The sequence below is a fragment of the Phalaenopsis equestris genome, unplaced genomic scaffold (genome assembly GCF_001263595.1).
Source record: "Phalaenopsis equestris unplaced genomic scaffold, ASM126359v1 Scaffold000372, whole genome shotgun sequence".
Lineage (NCBI taxonomy): Eukaryota > Viridiplantae > Streptophyta > Magnoliopsida > Asparagales > Orchidaceae > Phalaenopsis > Phalaenopsis equestris.
In genome coordinates, this window is record NW_018164814.1 from 1,087,093 (window position 1) to 1,110,534 (window position 23,442).

The 23,442-nt window shown below is 36.9% G+C and overlaps 3 protein-coding genes and 1 long non-coding RNA gene across 5 annotated transcripts in view; 3 read left to right on the top strand and 1 right to left on the bottom strand.

Moving 5' to 3' along the window:
• LOC110026423 (probable protein arginine N-methyltransferase 3) overlaps positions 1-4,505 on the top strand; it is a 24,502-nt gene extending 19,997 nt beyond the window's left edge. The window contains 1 exon segment of the mRNA XM_020727352.1: positions 2,956-4,505. Coding sequence (XP_020583011.1) covers positions 2,956-3,408 — 453 coding nt within the window. The 3' untranslated portion in view covers positions 3,409-4,505.
• A 278-nt stretch (positions 4,506-4,783) lies between these two features.
• LOC110026450 (sulfoquinovosidase-like) lies at positions 4,784-9,213 on the bottom strand. 2 transcript variants are annotated; one of them, XM_020727387.1, is made up of 8 exons: positions 8,094-9,213; positions 7,702-7,834; positions 7,387-7,602; positions 7,038-7,196; positions 6,140-6,392; positions 5,679-6,067; positions 5,495-5,611; positions 4,784-5,164 (listed from the first exon to the last, which is right to left on the bottom strand). In XM_020727387.1, the coding sequence occupies exons 1-8, from the start codon at positions 9,116-9,118 to the stop codon at positions 4,802-4,804; spliced, it is 2,655 nt and encodes an 884-aa protein (XP_020583046.1). In that variant the 5' UTR covers positions 9,119-9,213; the 3' UTR covers positions 4,784-4,801. The 2 variants fall into 2 exon arrangements, with proteins under 2 accessions (XP_020583046.1, XP_020583047.1); XM_020727388.1 differs by lacking the exon at positions 7,038-7,196.
• LOC110026451 lies at positions 7,479-8,400 on the top strand. Its single transcript, XR_002294204.1, has 3 exons — positions 7,479-7,556; positions 7,646-7,693; positions 8,327-8,400. It is a non-coding gene; the product is annotated as an uncharacterized LOC110026451 (long non-coding RNA).
• A 6,544-nt stretch (positions 9,214-15,757) lies between the features above and the next one.
• On the top strand, positions 15,758-18,175 carry LOC110026494 (heat stress transcription factor B-4b-like). Its single transcript, XM_020727448.1, has 2 exons — positions 15,758-16,336; positions 16,939-18,175. The coding sequence occupies exons 1-2, from the start codon at positions 16,088-16,090 to the stop codon at positions 17,533-17,535; spliced, it is 846 nt and encodes a 281-aa protein (XP_020583107.1). The 5' UTR covers positions 15,758-16,087; the 3' UTR covers positions 17,536-18,175.
• Positions 18,176-23,442: the final 5,267 nt, after the last annotated feature.

Genomic DNA, 23,442 nt, shown 5'->3' on the forward strand with positions numbered 1-23,442 from the left:
AGGAGGCTAAGACCTCACTAAAATGAGGTCAACACTCCTCTAGCTCCATTGCTGGTAAAAGGACGATTGTTCTAACTACCGGCCTAACCCTGGAATCTGTATCACATGTTCCACTATTGAAGTGTAACCTTTTATCAATTAGTAAGTTGACGGATGACATTCATTGCGCTGCTCATTTCTCTCTTGATGTTTGTCTTTCAGGATCTTTTTTCGAGGAGGATGATACTGTTAAACAATTAGCTGGACCTTACTATTTCTAAGAGAAAAGCACGGAGCAAGAGAACACTTCACTCAGTAGTTGTAGTTTATCTTGAGTCACTGAATGTCCTATTATGTTATTGCAATATCGTTTTAGTCATCCTAGTTTCCAGTATGTAGAACAATTGTATTCGTTGATGTTAACTAAGAAAAATCTCTAATTTCAATTGTGAAACGTGTCGGTTAGCCAAACATCATCGAGTTCATTACCCACCCCACACTTTAACATCTTATGCTTCTTTTTCACCATTCACAGTGACGTATTGGGTCCCTCTCGCACTTCTAGCTACACTAATAAACGGTGGTTTCTTACCTTGATTGATGATTACTCTCAAATAATTTGAGTTTATATTCTAAAATACAAAGCGAAAGTTGATGTTACCTTTCAAAATTTCTACATTTTCATTTTGACCCAATTCAAAATTTTAATTCAGGTCCTCAGGATTGACAATGTTCGTGAGTTTTTAAACTCTTTTTTAAAAGAATTGTTGGTAAGTAAGAGCATCCACCACTATAGTTCGTGTACTAACACTTTTCAACAAAATGAGATAGCTGAGAGAAAAAACCGACATCCCCTCGATGTTGCTCACTCTATCTATTTCAATTATATGTCTCTAAACGTTTTTGGAATTAGTTTACATATCTCATAAATAGAGTCTCATATAAAATTCACAACTTTTTTTGAACCCCTTTAACTGCTCTAATGTCATGCTTTCCTGTTAATCAGGTCTTCTTCACTTTAGATCCCAAAATTTTTGGGTGCATAGACTTTGTTCGGAACACCGAACCCACTTGAAATAAATTTGATCTCAGATTCATAAAATGTTTCTTCCTCTGCTACCCCGCCACTCAAAAAAGGTATCAGTGGCTTGATCCCATCGCAAAAAAAAAAAATCTATGTGAGTATTGATGTTTCTTTTTTTTTAAAGTATTCCTTATTTTTCCAAGTCAACCTTAAGTGAGGCGGAGCTAGAGTTCTTGGACACTATTCCTTATTCTACTCCTATGGATGTTCCCCCCCATTGTTTCTACCTCTGAGGGAATCTCTGGCCCCTGTTGTTCCACCATCTCCTCCTCTCGTTTCTACACTCGGCGCACTCATTTCGATGCACCTACTCTGGGGCATGCTACCTCTTTGTAGGACCTTGAATCTACCCCGGATGACAACCCCAACACAACTTCTACTGCAAATGAGGGGGTGAGTTCTACAAACAAGGTACGCAATTAGGCATGCTCCCTCCCTCTATTCCATGAAAAGTTTCTTTTCGCAGTCTATCGCCAACCTACAAAGCATTTGCTACTGCCCTGACAGATCATTAAATCCCATCTACCTTTGAGGCGGAACTAGCAGATCTTGCGTGGAAGGCTGCAATAGAGGAGGTGAATGCGCTTCGATGGAACCATACGCGCGTGGTAGATATTCCTCGGGGAAAGAAAACAGTAGGATGTCGATGAATTTTTTGCATCCTGTTCAACTCTGATGGATTCTTTGAACGCAACAAAGCACGATTGGTTGCCTAAGGGTAGTTATAGACCTACGGAGTTGACTATGAGGACACATTTGCTATGGTGGCTAAGTTAAAACTATTTGATTCCTATTGTGTTTTGCAGTGAAGATGGATTGGCCCTTATTCTAGCTCGATGTGAAGAATGTGTTCCTAAATGGAGATCTCATAGAGGTGTACATATCCATTCCTAAATAACTCCATTAGAATTAAGGAGTTAATTTGTTTGTTCAATCAATTTATCATACCCGATAGGAATAATTTTTTTTGCTTTTTTCCTTTAATTTTTTATTTTATATGTTTACTTATTAGACTCCCTATATGAGATATGTTTTGTTCATTTGCATATTTAGGATGTGTGCACCAATTTAATCAATTGATTCTCCAACTAAAATATGCATAATTTGTTCAGCTTCACATTTAGGAGTGGATTCAATTTCACATAGAAGCTCAAATTCATATTTAGAAATTGAAATATAGGTCCTCATCCAAATTCATCGCATTTAGACTCTGACTCAAATTCAAGAATATACGTCTAGTAATACAGATTCAGGCTCTTCTTACCATCAAAATAATCTAGTTGTATCAGTAATTATTTATCTAATTCATCGACACGTATGAGCTACGAGTTCTTAAGTAGGATCGGGTTCACCATGTATGATTTTTGTCAGTCTATGATTGAAAAGTTGGACAGAAGAAAACAAATATTTATTTTATAGCTTTTAATCACAGGTTTGATGTTACCTTTAGATCGTTTGGAGTACTTGGAAACCTGTAGCCTGACACAACCCTAATTTATTGCCCAAACCTTTAAAACACACGATGGTAACAAAGTAGTCTCAATGAATTCCGCATTAATATTCCCACATTCCTTACATACCACTTAATTCTTATGCGTTTACATATCTAACTCCTAAACTTTGCTTTTTACAATTATACCACCTAACTCATTCACATCACATAAAAAAAATACCACTACTTGAACTTTCAAAAAGTGAAGTACACATTTTTATCCATGGAAAAAGTGGCATGTATGTAAAAATTAAAGTTTAAATGGTATGTATGTAATACATAAGAATTCATTGGTATGTATGGAAATCTTCCATGTTTTTTACTGCTGTTGAATAGAACAGGATCTTTTGATACTTGTTATTCTTAATTACTTCAAATTCCTCTTGTTCTTCCGTTTCAGACTTTTGATCTGACCACAATGACACCAGATGAACTAGACTTCACTGCTAGCTGTGAGTTGGTGGTACCAAAGCCAAGCCCAGAAGATGCTTCAGCTGATGCTAAACCCCTTGTCCGCTGGTGCTATGGCATAATTCTATGGTTTGAGACAGGTTTCACAAAAAGATTCTGTAAGGAAATGCCGACGGTTCTATCCACTTCGCCGTACTCGCCGAAGACTCATTGGTCTCAGACCATTTTCACATTTCGAGAGCCAATTGCCATGACATCTGCCAAATCCTATGCGGAAGATGGACTTATCGGCACGGAACGGCGCCCTGCAGCAAGAATTAGATCTCGCATCAGCATCGCTCGATCTTTGGTGCACCGGAGCTTAGACATATCCTTGGAGACTACTGGAATCACCTTGGATGGGAGGAAGCGCAGTTGGCCTGTTCAGATCTTTGATCTCTGATGTCTCGGCTCAGGTTCTTTTTTTTTTTAATAATTTTTTGGGGGTATTTACATATATATCACTCAATTTCTATGTATTAGTATATCTAACACGTTAACTTTAATTTTTACATTTCTATCATCCAAATCTTTAGCATCACATCCAAAAGACCACTTCTTTAACATTTAAAAGGTGAAATACACTTTCATGCTTATTTAAGGTGGCATAAAGGTGAAATACCAAAAATAAAAGTTTTGGTGTTAGATACGTAAATACGTTAGTATTGAGTGGTATCTATGTAAATCTTCCTTTTTTATTGTTATGTTCTCCATGGAACTTAAAAAGACGGCCTTCTGCTCCGGCTTGTATTGCTTGCCAGGATGCTTGCAGTTTTCTGGCTTGTTTCTATAACTATCAAGTTTGATTGTATGTACTTTAAGAAAAAGAGAAATAATTTGTTGAAGTGTAAAACTATTCTGCTATAGGTTGTGGTTTGATGATTAAGGGAATGAAATGAAATCCAAATTAAATTATTTGCTTCCGATGCAAACATCATTTGGATTTTTTATTTATTTTGTTTTATTTTTTTCCTTAAGCAACGCTATAAACTTTAGGCTCAGTATCTTTTTTTTGTTGCTATGCTAATTTATGGCCTATATTAGCTGAGGGAAAGTGACATTTTTCATATCCGAAAAGAAATATGTTATTTCATTCTTTATATGAAAATGATCATCATTTTTGAAATGCTAAGGTACGCAGGAAAGGTGTTCGACCATAGTTCCAAGAAAACTGTCAAGCCTTTTATTATCTAATCCCATAACTCCTATAACATATTAAAATAGGTTCTTATACAGTTATACTCATTTTGTTTGGCACAAGTTCGACTGATTAAATATTTCCCTTCCAAATACTTACAAAAAAATGACAACTTAGTTACAATCATCTGGCATCATGCTTCATAAATCATTTTCAAGAGAAGGTTTCAAAATCTCCCATGAGTTCTTTTTCTTGAATATTTGAGTATGTTAAAGAGTATACTCAGACCTCTGCTTGCTTCCATAAACTTGTATAAAAATTTACATACATACCACTCTAACACCTAAACTTCATTTTTTACATAGCTATGCATGAAAATATGTATTTCTCTTATTAAAACTTAAAATGGTGGTATTTTTTATGTGATATGAAAAATTTGAGTTGTATTAATGTAACAATTAAAATTTAGGTGTTAGATATGTAAATAAATAGGAATTAGGTGGAATGTTTGTAAATTCCCCAAATGTTATAATGGGGGGAAAGCAGGAGGCTGGAGTAAGAGCTACTCATACTCAGGTTGAGAACTATAAGATCCCAAGATCTTGCAAGCTCTTCATAAGCAGGAGGCTGGAGTAATACTCATAGTTCAGGTCGAGAGCTATAAGATCCCAAGATCTTGCAAGTTCTTCATAAATTGTTCCCCTACAGGTGAGCCTGATTTAAAGAATACCGCTGGGTAGCCGATAGGTGCTTCCACCCATTTTTCAAATCCTTCTTGTTTATTTTCTGATTCAGTTGAAGACATTCCAAATATTTTTCCGGTCCATATATGTTTCCAAGAACATCCCTGGCCCAATGGGAAATAGGCTTTCACTTTCTTCTTTCCCTTATCTAAAACAGGAACTACTAATATCTCAGTTCCTATCAGAAACTGTTGGTAAGTCAGGCTGTGGATGTGCTCATCATAAGGATAATGAAGAAACAGATGTCGGGCGACTGGTAACCCAGTCTGAGAAGCTTCCTGTTGATCAATAGTTCTATCAATCTATAAGAATCTAAAACCTGATGCATTTTTTTGTTATCAAGTTGAACATTTGAGAGAGAGAAAAGGATCAAAAATGACCCCCAGATTTTTTTGTGGGGAGTCATTTTAGTCCGAGAGTTTATAAAAGTGTAAATTTAATCCCTAAAATTTTTAAAGGGACTAAATTAGTCCTCTCTGAGGATTATTTCAGCTCTTATTAAAAGAATCTGAGGAGTAACTTGATATTTTTGTAGACTCTAAGACTAAAATGGCCACATATAAATAGCCAGGGGACTATTTTGGCACTTTCCTCATTTGAGGGATTACCTTTACTAGTTGAGCTCTATAAAATTTCCAGGCCTTGTAAACCTTTGCAAATCTTGAAAAATGACTCAATGTTTTGCTGTTGGAGTAGAATTGACAGTTTGATTCTGGCTTGTTTCCCTGCAGCAACATTCAAGTTTATATTGTGGCAATGAAGAGTTACGAGAATGAGGCTTCTGTTTCTTACTTCATGTGTTCTGTAGACTGTATTGAATGCATTCAGCTCCATCCAGCGCAATAAAAGCTCTTCGCTTCGTCGGTACTTTATCATAGGTAAGTTTACTGCACAGTATCCTCCAATGTCACTATGATTTAGAGCAAAACCTGAGAGTCCACTGCTGAGCAAGCCTGTAACACTGCTCTTGATTCCATCGTTGTGCTGCCAGCTTACCATTTGGTCTCCTTCCCAGAAAAGCATTGCCCACTTTGGGCTCTCTCTGAAGCCAGCCCTCATAAAGAACACCAACCTTTCTTCATCATCTCCCCCATCCTTAGATTTCCACTCATCCACAAACTCTCTATTCACTCTTGCCCATAATTCTGGATATCTGTTATGAGCAGTGATGGGATCTTCACCTGTTCATTATTGACTTGTTTAATTTTTTTTTAATGGTATAAGAAACTAAAAGGAGGAGCTATAATAGGAACCTGAGAAGAGATTGGCATCTAGAGGAAGGCCTTCACCAAAATCTGCCATCCAGCCACTGATACCACAGTCTACCATCTCATGAAGTATCTTCTTGAACCAACTGCTTGCATTTGGGTGTGAGAGGTCTAACATTCCTACATCAAAAGCAGTGTTGGGTATCATGTAGGTAGCACCATTTTTGTCTTTCACTAAGATGTCTAACTCTTCTGCTTCTTCAAAGAGATTTTTGTTCTTGTTTGGCTTTTCGTTTCTCTGCAAATTAATTGGTTCCTTAGAGACTAAATGCTTTTGGTTTATATACATTGTATGTCATGTGTTATGAAATCGATGTGATGAATAACATAAGAAACAAAGAGAAGACAGATCTACATGTAAAATTTTAGATGGGAAATACCGTGGGCATACAGAAGAAAATTCACTATATCAAAGAGAGGAGAAGTCACAAGGGAAGGTAAAATTTTAGATGGGAAATAGCTCGGGCCACAGAAGAACGTTCACCATATCAGACAGAGGAGTTAGAAGGGAAGAAAGAGCCTGGGGAGGTAGCTCACACACACACACAGACACACAAGTGTCAAAAAGATACCCGACTCATTTGTGGAGGGTCATTTTAGCCCCAGAGGTTATAGAAGTATCAAAATGATTCTCGGACTCTTTTGCAGAGGGTCATTTTTGTCCCAGAGTTTATAAAAGTGTCAATTTAGTCCCCAAACACTTTCATATGAGTTGAAAAATCCTCAATGATAACTATTTTAGCCCACATTAAAACAGTCCGATGACTAATTTAACACTTTTCTAAACCTTGGGACTAAAATGGCCCCGTGTAACTAGTTATGGGATTTTTTTGGCACTTTACTCTAAATAGTTAGATATATAACTTGTTTGGAAGAGATTTACCACCGGAACAAGGCAAGGGTTGCAATAAGTCATAACTTTAATGTTGTTTGCTCTAAAATCATCAACTAATTCTCCCCAACCAGCATAGTGAGTAGTGTCAACCTCCCAATTCCACCAGAGCTGAGACCCAATTATTGTTTTTCTCTTGCCAACCCAGTCCTACAAGGTTGCCAAATTTAGCAATTAAGCCACTAATGAAAATTTCTTTTCACAGATTACTCACATTGAACTGAACATGCAAAAATTTTTTTGAAAGCAGAACTTATGATTTTGATGTTTTAGTAAATAATCTAATAAATATGATATGTTTTTCTATATTCTGTTAAATCTATGAAGACTCGATTGTTACCTGTAACCAAAAGGCTGACACAGGAACATCATGATCTTTTAGTTGATCCCAAACCCTGCGAACGGCTTCAGTACCTCCTTGCATGCCAATAACAGCGCCATTAATGATCCAACTTGGTAGCTCTGGAGGCCTTCCTATGGTTTCTGTGTACCGTTTGATCAACTCTGCAGGTGAACTTCCATTGAGTATTCTTCCACCCACAAAATTTCCATGCACCTAGCCAGAAGCATCACTAATGAGTATTATTTAATTTTGCAAGAATTTCAAATGAAGAAAGGATCAAAATGCAATATTTGTATCTTCAAAGGTAATCACCTGTATCTGAACTCTATCATGTTCTGTTAGATCAAAGATTGAGTACTCGTATCCTTCAAGGTAAAGACATCTCATTTTTGATGTCATGTAGAATGGTGAAGGAGCATAAGTTGTGCTCCAATCACCACCTGATCTATCAAAGAGACAATGCACATATTTGTTACGGAAAAAAATGGAAGATTTACATTCATACCACTCAATTTCTATGTATTTACATATCTAACACCCAAACTTCAATTTTTTTTATGTATATGCCACCTTAACCATGCATGAAAAGATGTATTTCACTTTTGGAAAGTTGTTGTATTTTTATGTAATATGAAAGATTTAGGTGATATAAACGTACAAGGTTAAATTTTGGTGTTTAAGAGACTTAAATTCTAGCTCTGTACCTGTAACTGACCAAATTAGCTGCAAATGTAATGGGCTGATCTCCTCTCCCAATGCCTTGCTCCTGCACCAGTATAGGAACTCTTCTTCCTTTAAACTCCATATGGGAGAATTGTTCTCCAAATCCATAGAACTTCTCATCTCTCTCACTCGAATATGTTAGAATAACTCTGTTCAATTCTTTGAATCCATTAGCTCTCTCTTCTTCCTTCTCATCATCTGAAGATAAACACAGGAAGTCTCTTCGGCTGGAGAAGCATGAGACCCGATGTCGTCTTCTAACTCGAACCTGCTTCCACCTCTTACCATGGAAACCTTCTGAAAACCTCTGGTAGACTCTTAGGCTTTGCTGCTGTTTCGTCTCTCCGAACTTGACCTGGAACCCAACCTGATTGCTGTTCTTCTGATGAAAAAGAACCCAATACCTCACTGCAAGAGATGATTTCCCAGCCCTCTGAAGGCTAGGGTTTCTTCCCCAAAACCATAATTTCCTGGAAGCAAACCTTTTAGATCTCTTGCTGGAGATCCAACCACTGATCACTAGAGCTGGAAATTGGATCCTCTTCAAAGGTTCGTGAGGAACATTCTTCTCATTTGATTGAAGTAATCCATGGAGAAACTCATAATAATTCTTTAATTTCCGCTCAGTTTCAGAGCTGCAAATTGCTTTGATTTCTTCAATGGTTTGATGATCACAGAGGAATGAGACATCGCCATCATTGATCACGAAAGAGCCTCTGCTCTCCTCCACCTCGGTCTTCGCAGCTGCGGCAGAGACGAACGCCTCCCCCGGTATGCTGGACCATAAGCTTCGATCAGGCTGGGATTTGTGGGATATTGACGCATATCCGCCATTGTTGGAGCTCCAAAGAAGCTGAAAATCGTTCCCGATTTGGTAAACTTGGCGATGGGGAAGAATTCTATTGTAGGAGAGGGTTCCATGGATCAACGGGAGGGATTTTGAGGGGGAGGGGAAGGGGTTGTTGACGTGCTTGTGGTGTTTCTTGGTGATTTTTAATGGCGGCATGCTTGTGTACTTGGTGATTAAAGATCATTAGGGTTCTAGAGAACCTAAAAGTTTAATTTTTATTTTGCTTGCATCTTATACAGAGGTGGCTATTGAGTTGCTGACTAACTGTGATCAGTTTCACGGAAAAAATTTGCGATGGACATACTGCCTATGATATTGAGGTTATATCGAGGGTACAAGGGATTACATCCGCAGTATAACTCCTTGTAACCTCCTCATAACATTTTGTAACCTACCTATAACCTAAAATAAGTTTCGCGCTTCTGTTATTATATATTAAGAATTTATTAGTAGGTTACAGGTAGGTTACAAGGGATTACACCGCGGATATAACCCCCTTGTACCATCGGTATAACCTCAATATCGCACGCAGTACCGCGTACGTCTATCGCACGCAATTTTTTTCCCGGTGAAAAAAAATCAGTCATTTATTCAAGTAAAATGAAACATTTCGCATGTAGCTGTAAAAAAAGCTGCGTGCACGAAAGGAAAAATAACTTTTTTTTTTTTGGTAAATTAAGATATATTTGGAACTTATTTTTATTTATTTATTTATTATTATTATTATTATTATTATTATTTTTTGTGAATTAAGATTGGCTGTTTTTATTTCCGTAGAGGATGCATCTAACGCGCTTGTTGGACTCCATCCATCTCATGTGGCCTGGCGGCCTGCGTTGGAATGTAAAAATTAAAAAAAAAAAATTAAAATTAAAATGTAGGGATGTATCTAGACGAAGAATTGGATTCCATACATACAAATGCATCTGTCCTTAATCTGAACAATTTTTTTTGGGAAAATTCAAATTGTTATGTTGGTATATTAAATTTTGTTTTGAAGTAAAAATAAAATATATGGATAATTGTAGCTTGGTATTACCCAATTTAAACATATAGAAATCTAAATCAAAAAAAAAAAAATTTGCGGATCACACCCAATGAAGAGAGCGTGATAGGACTTAGGAGAGTGAAAAAGTAGAGAGAGTGTGTGAGGATTTCTATGTTGGATCTTATGATATCCAAAATAAACACTAACCCTTATTTATAGAGGAGTCATTATAATGATAATATTACATCTTTGCCCTAATTTGGATGGGTAAGATTTAGACATCCTCCTAAAGAGTAAACGGATGAGTTGCCCTGTTTAGATCAATTAGCCATTCTCCTGTCAACTTTTGACTCGGTTAACTTAACTCGGTCAGCTCGATAGGACCACATGATCTCTTTATAGGAAACCCTTCTTTATCATGTTTTCTTGTTCTAGATCGTTGGATCCTTATGAGACCAACACTAAAGTCCTTTTGATATACAGATAGAAAAATGCAACAAAAAATCACAAAAAAAGGAGAAATATCCTCCATATAACAATAATAAACGCTATAACTTTTTAATAAATATAAAACACGTGTAATAATATTATAAGACAACGTAATGACATTAACAACTTTGAATCTCACAAGCTTCTCTAATTGGCTCTATAACGTGGGTGTAAGGGAATGTGCATTGCATTGATGGAAGAAACTAAAGAGAATTTTCATTTTGATTGGATCCCTTCGATGAGGATAAATATGTTTTGAGGTAATAATTATCATAGTCCAAACTCTTATCAATCTAAAAATTGTCTGATCTGACTTAATGGCCTCGTAATCTTCTCGTAGTCTTAAGAGATCAACCATCCCTGAACGTGCTTAAATTCACAATTTCTAACAAAATTCTAACAATTACATCAAAAAAGGCCTATATATTTAATTTACATTGCATTCATTGTAGATATTCGAAGTTGTTGGTAGGGCTGTAAAAAAATGCTCATTATCCATGAATAGTTGTGTTCGGCTGATTAACTAGCTCATATTTGAATCATTCGTTGGTAAGCGAGCCGAGCATGAACAACCTTTCGTTCGATCATGCTTGGCTTGTTTTAACTCAAAATAAAGAAATTATATATATTATTTATATAATAATATAGTATATGTATATTTTACGTAAGCTTAAAAAAAAAACATTTTATTGCATATGAATGATGCATCTTCGAATCTAATATCTTACATTTTTTATTAATTAATTTAGCTTAAAAAACAATCATAAACATTTTTTTATCCTATTCATAACTTTATTTTTATAAGATGCTAAGAATTCAAGAGTTATGTAAGTAAAAGTTCAAATTTAGATTTTACATTTCAAAATATTGACTTTAATTAAAAATAATTAATATCTAAATTAATGTATGATAAACACACACGCCCACATATACATATTTTACATAATTCTTATATATTTATGTATCTAACATCTAAATTTTAATATTTACTTATATAATACTTATTATCATAATCATATACATTAAAATATATGTTTTAATTAAGAAAATTAACAATTAGTGGTATTTTTAAAAGATGATGTGAATTTAAGAGTTATGCAAGCAAATATTAAAAAGCTAGGCGATAGATATGTAAATATATAGAATTATGTGAAGTGTATGTAAAATATGAACTCTCAAGTTTCAAATGCGTTGGCTCAGTGAGAAACTAATGGAGATGAATGTGTACTCTTTCTGCTTCACGCTGTCCACAAATCAAAATTATGACATAAAATGTAAGTAATTTCATTCAAAATGCAATAATATTTATATTTTTAATATTATGCTAATGATCTTTCATGATAATTGGATATTTCACCCCTCTAATAACTAGCATCCAAGTCATATATTTGACAAAAAAAAATTAAGTGCAACATATAATTTATGACTAGAATTTGATATTCTCCTTCATAGTTGAACAAAATTAAAAAGTGTCACCCACATGCAACCCCATTTTGCCATTTCTGCTATAAAGAAAATTTGGGTCTATTTGGGACCATTACAATTGTTTGAAGAAACACCTTTGAAGCTGCTGCAAAAGAAACAACTGTTCAAAAAGTTGCGGTGGTTATTACAATATTTTTTTTTTCAAAAAGTCAAACCGCAACTTTCAAGCAACCACCACAGTTAGTCAAGTCAGTTTGTAAAACACAGCTTTTCTCCATTGTTTTTTGAAAAAAACTAGCAAAACACAATTTTATCAAACACAAAATGTGGTGCGTCACTACAAAGCTGCACCCCCAAAATATCTATAAGTAAGCAATAATGAGCCATTATACAAACACAAATATCAATTTGGGACAAACAAAGTTAAATCTCTTAAATTTCTAAGCAGCAGAAGAATTAATAAAAAAAAGTCAGAGAACATAGGTGCACGCTTGAATTATAGCATGAAGATTTCAATATGATACTACATTTATAACAAAATTTACAGAAACCAATAGAAAAGGTACCAACTTTATAAAGCCTAAAGCACTAAAAATGCACTGAGGTCCAGAACTTACAGTTTAAAACATGATTACAGTAATCCAGGAAAAAGAAAGATGAAAAGAAACCCAAATCCAATAGAACTTCAGAGTATTCTTCAGCTTTAGCTTCCCTCAGCTTTAACTAAAGCCCCTTGAAGGGGGAGTCACCTTCCAGCTAATGATGGCACTGCTTTTACTTTTCTCTTTTGCAATGAATGTGCAATCCTTACATCTATGGCAGCCTATTACAGGGATCATGGGTTGCAGGGATGAATAATTGTTTCCAACTTGGTGTGTAATTTTACCTTCCACCCCATTCCAATTACCACTTCACATATCTACCAAGGTCTGGTGGTTTTTTGAAAAAGGCCAGGGATCACAGGCTTGGTTGCAGTAGTTTTCATGTGAGCTCACGTGGAGGAAGTAATAGCAGACAGAGGAAGAATAGTCGTTGTACAGCAGCAACAGAAGGAAAGGTGTAGTCTTTTGGAACCTTCATGCACATGAAGTTGGAGGTGAGCTAATCTGTGCTTTCATTTAATGGAATCTCTTGATCAATTTCAGAAAAACCTTACATTCTGGCTGTTCAGAACAGAAATATTGATGAAGAAAAGACGAAGGGATCAGAAGGCAGTAAATGTCCACTTGTATAATTCAACACGAGTAAAGTGTCGAAATAATCCCCTAACTATTTACATGGGGTCATTTTTGTTCCAGAATCTATAAAAGTGTCTAAATAGCTCCAAGATTATTTTAATATTAGCTGAAATAGTCCTCCCCGAATAGTCTCCGGGGAGGACTATTTTAGCCCCCATTAAAAATTTTAGGGACAAAATTGACACTTTTATAGACTCGGGATTAAATGTACCTCTAAAAAGAGAGATTCGAAGTGTTGTAGATATGTATTTTGGGGGTCAAGGGAGTAATTGACTCCTTCAAAATGAACATTTATGTGAGGACAGGCTTTAGTCAGATCCCTTAATGCACTGCAGGAGATTCCTTCCCCTAATGCCCTCTCTTGAGAGAAAATAAGAGATGTTTTCAGTAAAGCTTAGTATTCTTCACTCTCATATTTATCTTTAAAAAGAAATTAAAAAATGTCAATCTTTGACAATTATTGAGATATAGATCTCAACAATTACAGGAAGGATCTTTGATCCCTTCAATGAGAGTTACTGAAAATGATGAGAAGAGTTTTGACTCCAGTTTTCTTGACGCACTCGTCCGGCAAAAAAGATAGGCAACAAGTGCATGAAAGCCAACAACAGCCACATAGTTCTTCTTATGTACATGCTTAACAGATAAACTTTCATATTTATATGCATAACACTTGAATCTTTAATATTACATAAAAAATACCACTATTATTACCTTTTTACTATTACTAACTTTTTAAAGGTGAAATACACATTTTCAAACATAGGCTTACGATACCAAAGTGTAATGAATGCAGATATCAAACTTTAGGTGTTAGATATATAAATAACCAAGAATTTTGTAGTGTGTATATAAATTTCTCTTTATTTTAATACTAAATTTTTGAGGCACCGAGTTCGGTGAGCTTTACTATATAGAGAGGGCCAGTGCTGGGTTACAAAACGAAGCTTTTATTTTCAGGGCAGGGTGAGTACTCAAAACCTGCAAATTATTCATTTTATCTTTAACCAATATGCTATAAGTTCGAGCATTTGCAAATGAAAGCTTAACTTATCTATGTCATTCACGAACAAGTTCTTTGTTCTTCTTGGAATATGCAAATCACATGTATGCCTCTAGATGTGTAAATTATTTAAAGGTGGCAGAGGAGCGGGCCAAAATCAGTCAAGATTCCCTCCCCACCCCCTAGCTTATAATGCATTTTCAATCAAAAGTAATATCTGCCATCCCAAACAGTGGGTCACATGTGTATGGGGGCCATGTGATGCATACATAATAAGTTCACTCAAGAATATATGGAAATCATCAGAGGAAGTTTTCATATGAGGAATAGAATCTTCCACAAATTCAAATTTTAAGAAAAAATAATAATATGAAGCACATGCAACAGTAACTATTTTTGCCATTTTTGCCAAAAAAAAAAACATATTTAATTATTCTAAATTTCTCTCTTAGTGTCAATAATTCAATAGAAGAAGCTAGAAAACCATCAAAGCCCTCCTTTTTTCTACAATTTATACATCCATATTGGAAAAATTATTTTCTTGGACTAAGAACAGCACTGGTTATGTGTATGTACGAGTGTGTCAACAATTAATATGCAGCCTGCTCATTACTGAACCAATACATGCTTGAAAAATAGCTTGAAGTTAGTATATACCTTTTAGTTACTCTGATTACAAGGTCTGGTTCTTAGGACTATCTAGCAGGCACAGAAATCATGAATAGTCCGTATATACACACACAGAAATCAAGAACAGGCTTGGGTACAAGTTCTTCATGTTTCAAAATTGTTAAAATCAAGCCAATTTATCCCTCACCAACATCTAGGACTGAAACTCCGTACGTTCTCAACTTTTTTTTTTTTATTTTGTGTGTGAAAAATCATATTAAAAAGTTGGGAGAATAATGTTTTGTTTCTGATTTTTCTCTATGGATGACTCACACTGGAGCTTCCCAAATCCCAAGTAAGCATCTTCTCTTATGAGAAATGTAATGTCCCATCCCTAAAGAAAGGGGTGCTAATGCACCTTCATAAGGATTCCCTTTTTTCTTTTTGGAAGATCATACCACACAATTCTTATGTATTTACATATCCAACACCTATACTTCAATTTTTACAAATATGTAGCCTTATATATGCATGAAAAAGGTATATGTCACTTTCTAAAAGTTAAAAAAGTGATATTTTTGGTGTGCTACAGAAGATTTGGGCAGTATAAATGTAAACATTAAAGTTTAGCTGTTAGATATGTAAATACAGAAGAATTTTGGTGGTATGTATGTAAATGCCCTTTTTTCATCTATGTAGAAAGCCATGAATGTTTGTTTTCAAAATCAGAACTTTATTCTTTGGTAGAAGCAACAGACTTTAAGCCCCACCATTCAGGCCAATGACAGGTTTGGGAATAGAAAATGACACTGCGTCAATTGTGGATGGTAACAGAAGAAAAATAAACACCTCCAGCTATTTTCACCTCCTTTCTTATATCATGGAAGTCACGGGCCTGCTTTGAAACAACAAATAGAAGAAGAAAAGTAAGAGGTGGCCGCTAATAAGAGACAGATGAAGCCTAAGATAACCTTATCAATGAGCAAAATGAGCAGGTTTCAAATTAAACAGCATATTTGTTAATTTATTTTATTTATTTTTGTATAATGAACAGAATTATCTTACAAACACAAAATGATTGCCTTAGGAAAATGTGTCTTGCATCTTGAGCCAAACCTATGGAAGTTAACCAACTTTAAAAGTGTCTCCCACTGAGACACTGTAGTTTTACGCCATAACTTAGACACTTTTTAGTCTAAGTGATGCACTGCAGTACATTTATTTCCATATGCATCTTATGTACAGATAAAGTACTCATAAGTTTGAGTAGAGGGAGAGAGGGAGAATACTTGAGGTCCCCATAGAAGAGCTTGGAAGCAATATCTATAACTGAGAAGAAGAAGAAGACCTGCACTCTCTGCTCACTGCCAGCAATGGCCTTCTTGATGAGGAATTGTAGGGAGATGGTAGTCTCCATGGAGTCTCAAAAATCAGTCCCTGCACCATTTCTCACCAAGACCTATCAGCTTGTTGATGATCCATGCACTGATCACATAGTCTCATGGGGAGAAGATGGCACCTCATTTGTAGTGTGGAGGCCTCCTGAGTTTGCCAAAGACCTCCTGCCCAATTACTTCAAGCACAACAATTTCTCAAGTTTTGTGAGACAACTCAACACCTATGTAAGCTTTGTACAGAAACCATCATTCCTCCTCAGCACCTATGTAGCTTTCTGTTTTTCTCAATAGTCTTAATGAGGGTTCTTTCTGCTTCTCTTCTACCCTTAACGTTCTATGTGTAAGAGATTATGAGTTCTGGCACTGTTTTCTCAACTGTCTGGCATTGGCTTTTGTGCGTGGTGGTTCCAATATATGCAGCATTGCTTTTTCTTCTGTTCTTTTGAATCTCTTTTTCAATGTAGAGATGATTCTGTGCAGATCGCTTCTTCTAGAATCAGTTTCCCTCAACAAGTTCTTTCAACGGGTCATTTTGATGATAGATACTGTTCAAAAATAGTTCATTTAGACAATCCAGTTCAACTTTGTAGAGAAAGAATTTTGAAAGTAATTTTAACTACACCTTTGAGAACTCAAGAAAAAAATGTTTTCTCGTTTATGGCCTGCATTAAGTTTTCCTTGTGAGTTTTTCTAACAACTCAATGGTGGGAATCAGCTACTCATTCTTTACTTGTGTGTAACTGAAATAAAGAGAGGCTGTTGCAATTGCAACAAAGTCTTACTCTAACAAAGTAATGCTGATGATCAAGATCTCCTACATTCTGCAGGGTTTTAGGAAAACAGTGGCCGAGAGGTGGGAGTTCGCTAACGAGTTATTTAGAAAAGGCAAAAAAGATATACTTTCCGAGATCCACAGAAGGAAGACCCCTCAAATCTCTCAACAATACCATCATCAACACTACTACTCACCTCCAACAATTCACTACCAGGAAGAAATGAGCCGTTGGATTGAACCAACATCACCTCTACCAAATAGTGATGCGAACAAGTTCATTTCTGCACTTACTGAGGACAATGAGAGATTGAGGAGAAAGAATTCATACTTATTATCAGAACTCACACACATGAAACAGCTGTGCAACGACATCATCTACTTCATCCAGAACCATGTCAGCCCAGTTCCTGCAGAGGAAAGACAGGTCAACCCAAGACCTTGCAGAATTGTAGAGATCGGTCCTTCGGATAATTCAGCAGCACCTCTCTTAGAAGTACAATGCTCCAAAAATCATGGGTCAGTGGAAAAAGTATCGAAGGAGCCAGATGGTGGCATCAAACTCTTTGGAATTCCAATCAAGGGAAACAATATATTGCAATCAGAAATAGGTGGCAAAAAAGACTCTGAGAAAGAGTTTTTTGATAGTTAGTGTTGCAAGAAGTAGGGAGCCTTGCAGGAGTAAATTTTAAGTGGTAAATCTGTAAATAGAATTATGATTGAGTGGAGAGAAAATCTTGATGTTTCAGGATGTTCAACTCATAATTTGCTAGTGAAGTTCAAGTGTAGTAGAACTTAGGTTCGCTATGTTCAAGCAATCCTCTTCTCTAATGCTTTCAAGTCCCCATTTTTTTGCTTCCACTTAATATATTCGTAACTAGCACCCAAACGTTGTTAATGCAACAATATTGGATTTCAGTTCCACCTATGATACGTGAAACTGTAGAAATAACAAGTGGTTGGGTTGTTATGAAAATTACCCATGAATATGCACCCGAATAGTATCCATAACACACTAGATAGCAATTTTAGTAGAACTAAAGAAGAAATATTGTGGGTAACAAAAGGATGCAAAAAAAAATATTGTGGGTAACAAAAGGATGCAATAAGAGTACTGAATAATACCCGCATAATTCTCCCAAAAGGAGTGAAAAAGGGTTGGCGCCATTAGCAGTAATACCGTTATGGCTATGTTGAGTTGTGGAGGTTAGTTAACATGGAGAAAAAGTAATGAAATGATTTTGAAGAAATTATTACTTTTTCAATCATGAGTTGGGCTTCTATAGAACCATACAAACCTTTTACAAATAACCCCTAGAATTCTTCTATATTTTCTATTTACAATTAGACTCCTCAAAATAAGATACAAATCTCAACAAACCCCCCTCAAGATGGGCAAAAGATATCCACTAAGACCATATTGTTACATAATCTAGACAAATTTATTGAACTATGTCCTTTAGTGAGACATTTAGTCAATTGCTCTCGAGTGGCTACATGACTTAGCTGCAGTAGCCCATTATTCAGCTTTCCCTAGATGAAGAATCTATCAATCTCCACATGTTTGGTTCTATCGTGTTGCACCGGGTTGTTGAAAATGTTGATTGTTGACTTGTTGTCACACCACAACTTCATTTGAGTTCCTTGATCCACCTTGAGCTCGACCAACAAGGTTCTCATCCACATCATCTCAGCAACTTCTAAGGTCGTGGCTCTGTGCTCTGCTTTTGTTGTTGACCTCGCGACTATAGCTTGTTTTGTGCTCTTCCAAGAGACCAAGTTGCCCCCTACAAACATGCAGTATCCCGAGATGGATCTTCTATCATCTGCACAACTCGCCCAGTCAACATCACAATATAGCCCTCAATGTCTAAATGCTCATTCTTCCTGAAAATCAACCCCCCCCTTAGTGCACTATGCAGATAACTCAGAATTTGATACACTGCGTCCATATGACCCTTCCTTGGATCATGCACATAGCGGCTAACCACGCTCACTACAAATGAGATGTTGGGATGTGTGTGACTCAGATAGATCAAACGACCCACCAATCTTTAGTATCTCTCACGATCAGCTGGCTCTCCCACCTCTGCACTCAACTTGACCTTCTGATCAGTTGAATAGACAGCAAGCTTGCATCCCAGAATGTATGTTTATGTGAAGAGATTTAATACATCCTTTTTTCTAAGATAAAATCATCCCCTTTGGTTCACGAGTCACCACAATCCCAAGAAAATAGCTAAGTTGTTCAAGGTTTTTCACCTCATATTCTTGTCCAACCTAACATTTAATTGAACAATCTGTGTCTCATCATCATCAGTAATAATCATGTAATCAACATGCACAACAAACATAGTGATGTGACCACCATTTTGACGAAAGAACACCGTATGATTGGCATTCATCGGATAATAACTCATGCCCTCCATAGTTTTTCTAAACATGTCAAACTAGGCTTTAAGAGATAGCTTCCAGCCATAAAGAACTTCCTGAGCCTGCACACCTTGCCCTTTGTCTAATCTCTGTTGAATTCCGACGGTATGTCCATATAAACCTCCTTCAGTAACTCACCATGAAGAAAAACATTATTCACATTAAGTTGGTGTAACATCCACCCACCATTCACAGCTAGAGAAAACAATGTTCTCATTATGCTCATCTTTGCTACAGGTGCAAAAATCTCATCATAAGTAATGTAATATATCTGACTATACCCTTTCGCCACCAATCGTGCCTTATAACGCTCCACTTTCCCTTCTGGACTTTGTTTTGCTGTGAAAATTCGCTTGCACTCAACTACTCTTTTCCCTGCTGTTAATGGTATTATTTCCCACGCCTCGTTGTTATCAAGAACACCAAGTTTCTTCGGCATGACAGCCTTCCACTTTGGATTTTCCTTGGCTACATGCAACACTTAGGTATAGAGGCAATGCTTAAAGATACAATGAATGTTCTGTGTACAGATGATATGTTAGAGTATGAGACAAACTGAGTAATGTCATGGGAGAAACCAAAGCAATCAGAAGAATAACGATCAGAAGAACAACTCGCATTGTTGTCAGAGGTTCTCCTTAAAGTTATGGGAGTGGAAAGAAGAGAAATAAATCATATCACCTAAGTAATTATATTATGTAGTGGAAGGTGTAAGTGTCTCAAAGAGTCGGGATAGACCGGGACAAGTGACTTAATGACACGGGTGGCACAACTGACATCATTCCCTCATTCTACCTCCTCCTTTTGTACAATCTCAGCTCCCTTTGAGCTTGAATCACTCCATCTTTAGGTTCATTTTTTTATTTTTCAGCTCTTCCTCAATTGATCATTCCCACACAACGGGAAAAGACATCGCTCCCACCTGTAACAATCTTTTACCATCACTAATCTCCCCCTCACACCTCATACCTTCAGTGTCTGATGAGCACCAGGGTGTGGTAAGATTCGAACTCTCTAAAAGGCGCATCCATGCTCACAAACAGTTTCTTCTCTATCGGACTCCAACAAACATACTCCTTCTGGGTAGCAGAATAACCCACGAAAAACACACTTAACAGTTCTAGGATCTAATTTTCCTACTAATGGTCTGTTTTCTTTTAGAAAACATACACAGCAAAAAACCTTCAATAGGAGGATCTCACCAATATCTTATTTCAACATCTGATTAGAAGACTTCTAGTCCAACACTCTTGAGAGCATTCTATTGATCAATTGAGTCGATGTTAAAATTGTTTGCCCCTAGAAGTACACTTTGAGACATTCATCGTGATCATCATGCTTCGAGCTACCTCTAGAAGGTATCTATTCTTCATCTCTGTTATTTCGTTTTCTATCGGAATGTATGAACATGTGGTATGATGTTGTATCCCTTGGTTTGACAATTATTTCCCAAATGTCTTATTGGTATATTTTATCCCATTATCAGACTTCAACATCTTCACTACTGCACCGTATTAAGTTTGAATCACCCTATGAAAGTTTTTAACGCAAGCAAACACATCATTTTTGTTTCTTATCAAATATAACAAAGTAACACGAGGAAAACAATCAATAAAAGTCACAAAATATTTGTAACTATCTATAGAAGTTGAAGAACAAGATCCTCATACATCTGAGTGCACCAAATCAAAAGCATAAGAACACCTTTTACGATAACTAACAAAAAGAGCTCCCGATATGCGTACCAAACTCACAAACATCAAACACAAGTTTTTGTTTATTTATTTTTTCATACAATGATGGATATCAATAACTCAATAGACTAAGCAAAGAGTATATCATCGTCTGTGATGAGCAGCAAAACATCCTTCACACTCCTCTCATGTCCTTCTGTCCTAGCATTCTCAACCATGGATGTCAAGATTGAGTCTATCCCTTTTCTATCCAAGTACTAGAGTCTACTATGGCACGTGTCAATCCCCTTCTTTTGAAAGATCATAATTGGAATATCAAATGAAACAACAGTTGGAGTATACTGACACTAATGGATAAAAAATTCACTGGAAAGGAATAAGCATGCAAAACATTGAACAAAGTCATAGAATTTATAGACCTCACTGTATCCTTACCAACCACATGTTATATTGTACGATCAGTGGTTTGAATGCTCTCTGGAACTGTTAAGTGAGCATAAGAAGATAACTCACTAGCGTTATCTGTCACATGTCAAGATAAACCAGAATCTACTATTCATTGAGGTGATCTTGTGGTTGATATAAAGGCAAGAGCATGTGTCACGAGTATCTTTGGCTGAGTGAGCATAACTAGTAGTGTTCCCCTTAGATGACGATAAGATGGGTGCATTTGTAGTCATAATACCCGCCACTCTCTGCTTTCCCTTTAACATCTCTAGTAACTCATGATCCTCATCGGTAAAGACTACCCTTGTCTTTCCCTTGTTCTTTGCTAGCAAGGCCCACTTTGACAAAGAATTGTTAAGGTTAGGACCGATTGCTTCCCTTCCTCATAAGAGAAAATGCATAAAAGGCAGTTTTGATGTGAGGGAATTAGCCGCATTAGAAAATGCTTGACTCCTCTTCCCCCTTGGCAAACCATTGCCACTATGGCTGCTAGAATCAGGATTATGATATGGGTATTTTTGAATTCAATGCGGGAGCATTGGAACACTAACCAGTCCTTATGGATGTTTTACATTGCAGGGAAAACCAATGGGTGGGAGAGGAGCCATCTCTATAGCACATCTCTTCCGCTGGCTGAGCAGAATAAACTTTTTTATTTTGTTTTGAGCACATGTACTAGTTTTTTTTGTTGTCTTTTGTTTTGAGTACAAGTCCCTCTTCTTTTGCTTTATCTTTTGACTTTTTTGGACTCTTATATTTTGTTTAATGCCAAATGTACACAGTTCAAGGTAGCCTGTTTTTCCGCCCCTTGGCTCCCACAATTAAAATCACAGCCTCTAGACTCTTCGCGTCCGCCTGTATCTCTCTCCTTGAGTGACTTTGGACAAGTCATACTCAGGTGTTTCACTTCTCCACAGCTGTAGCAATTACGGGTCTCCCCCTGGGCAGCTGTCACACCTGAGCTGGATGCAGCCAAAGCTAATTGTGTGCCTGGAAGTCCACTCTGGCTCAGAGTGCTCAGAGTATAACCAGCCTCATGTGACTCTCCTCCTATATCATCAATATAACTAATCCTCAGCTTTCTCGGGTCTGGCCCAAATGTACAACGAGATTTCTCTCCTTCACTTCTACTTCTTTCGTTTAACAGCAACGACACAAACAGAGATCTTTAAAACCCCCTTATTGTTTAAGTCGCTCGAAAGCACTATTAACGCCTCTTTTGTTCGTGAACATCTGCCGCTCCTCCCTGCCTCACACTGCATTTCTTTCTACAATCGACACCGAAACCCTTTCCTTTGTCCGCGTCTAATCCCTGCGCCGCACGAGTCTGATCTCGCTTCACCGGCCTCGGTCTTGACTAGCGAGGAAGGCAACGACTGAATCCCAACGCACAAAGACCTTCGGAATTCCTATCTTCCTCCACCTTCGTCTCCCTATCACTCTCTCCTTGCCAATGTTCCTTCATCCCACTCGCAGGACAGTCGCGGTTAGGGTAATCGAAAAAAAAAGGGGGTTGCGCATGCAGATCACCAAAGCAGCCGCGCCACACTCCTTCGTCTTCCTCCGCTCCGCCCTATCCTACACGCTCCGCCCTGCCTCGCAACAACCCGCTCCTCTCTGCGCAGAAGCCGCAGTCCGCACCTTCGTGCGTCAAAACCCTCGCGCAAACCCCTTTGTTCATATGATCAAACAATGATTTTTCATATCAAAATCTTAGAAGTCAAATCATCGAACACGTGACACGCAATAAGAACGACATATCAAAACCCCTCATTTAACAAAACTATCCTGAAATTGGGGAAAAAATTTGTGTTTCACACGCAGCGCTGCGTACTATATTGAGATTATATCGAAGGTACAAGAGAGTTACATTCACTGTATAACCCCTTGTAATCTCCCTGTAACATTCTATAACCTACTTGTAACCTAAAATAAGTTTCGCGCTTCTGTTATCATATATTAAGAATTTATTAGTAGTTTGCAGA

Excerpts from the sequence above, each read along its gene's own strand:
- LOC110026450 (XM_020727387.1), bottom strand. The coding sequence starts at position 9,118 with ATGCCGCCATTAAAAATCACCAAGAAACACCACAAGCACGTCAACAAC. Across the intron at positions 7,835-8,093 it reads GCTAATTTGGTCAGTTACAG|ATCAGGTGGTGATTGGAGCA; the intron begins GTACAGAGCTAG and ends TCTCTTTGATAG. Across the intron at positions 5,612-5,678 it reads CAGTCTACAGAACACATGAA|GGAAACAAGCCAGAATCAAA; the intron begins GTAAGAAACAGA and ends ATGTTGCTGCAG.
- LOC110026494 (XM_020727448.1), top strand. The coding sequence starts at position 16,088 with ATGGCCTTCTTGATGAGGAATTGTAGGGAGATGGTAGTCTCCATGGAG. Across the intron at positions 16,337-16,938 it reads TGAGACAACTCAACACCTAT|GGTTTTAGGAAAACAGTGGC; the intron begins GTAAGCTTTGTA and ends TACATTCTGCAG.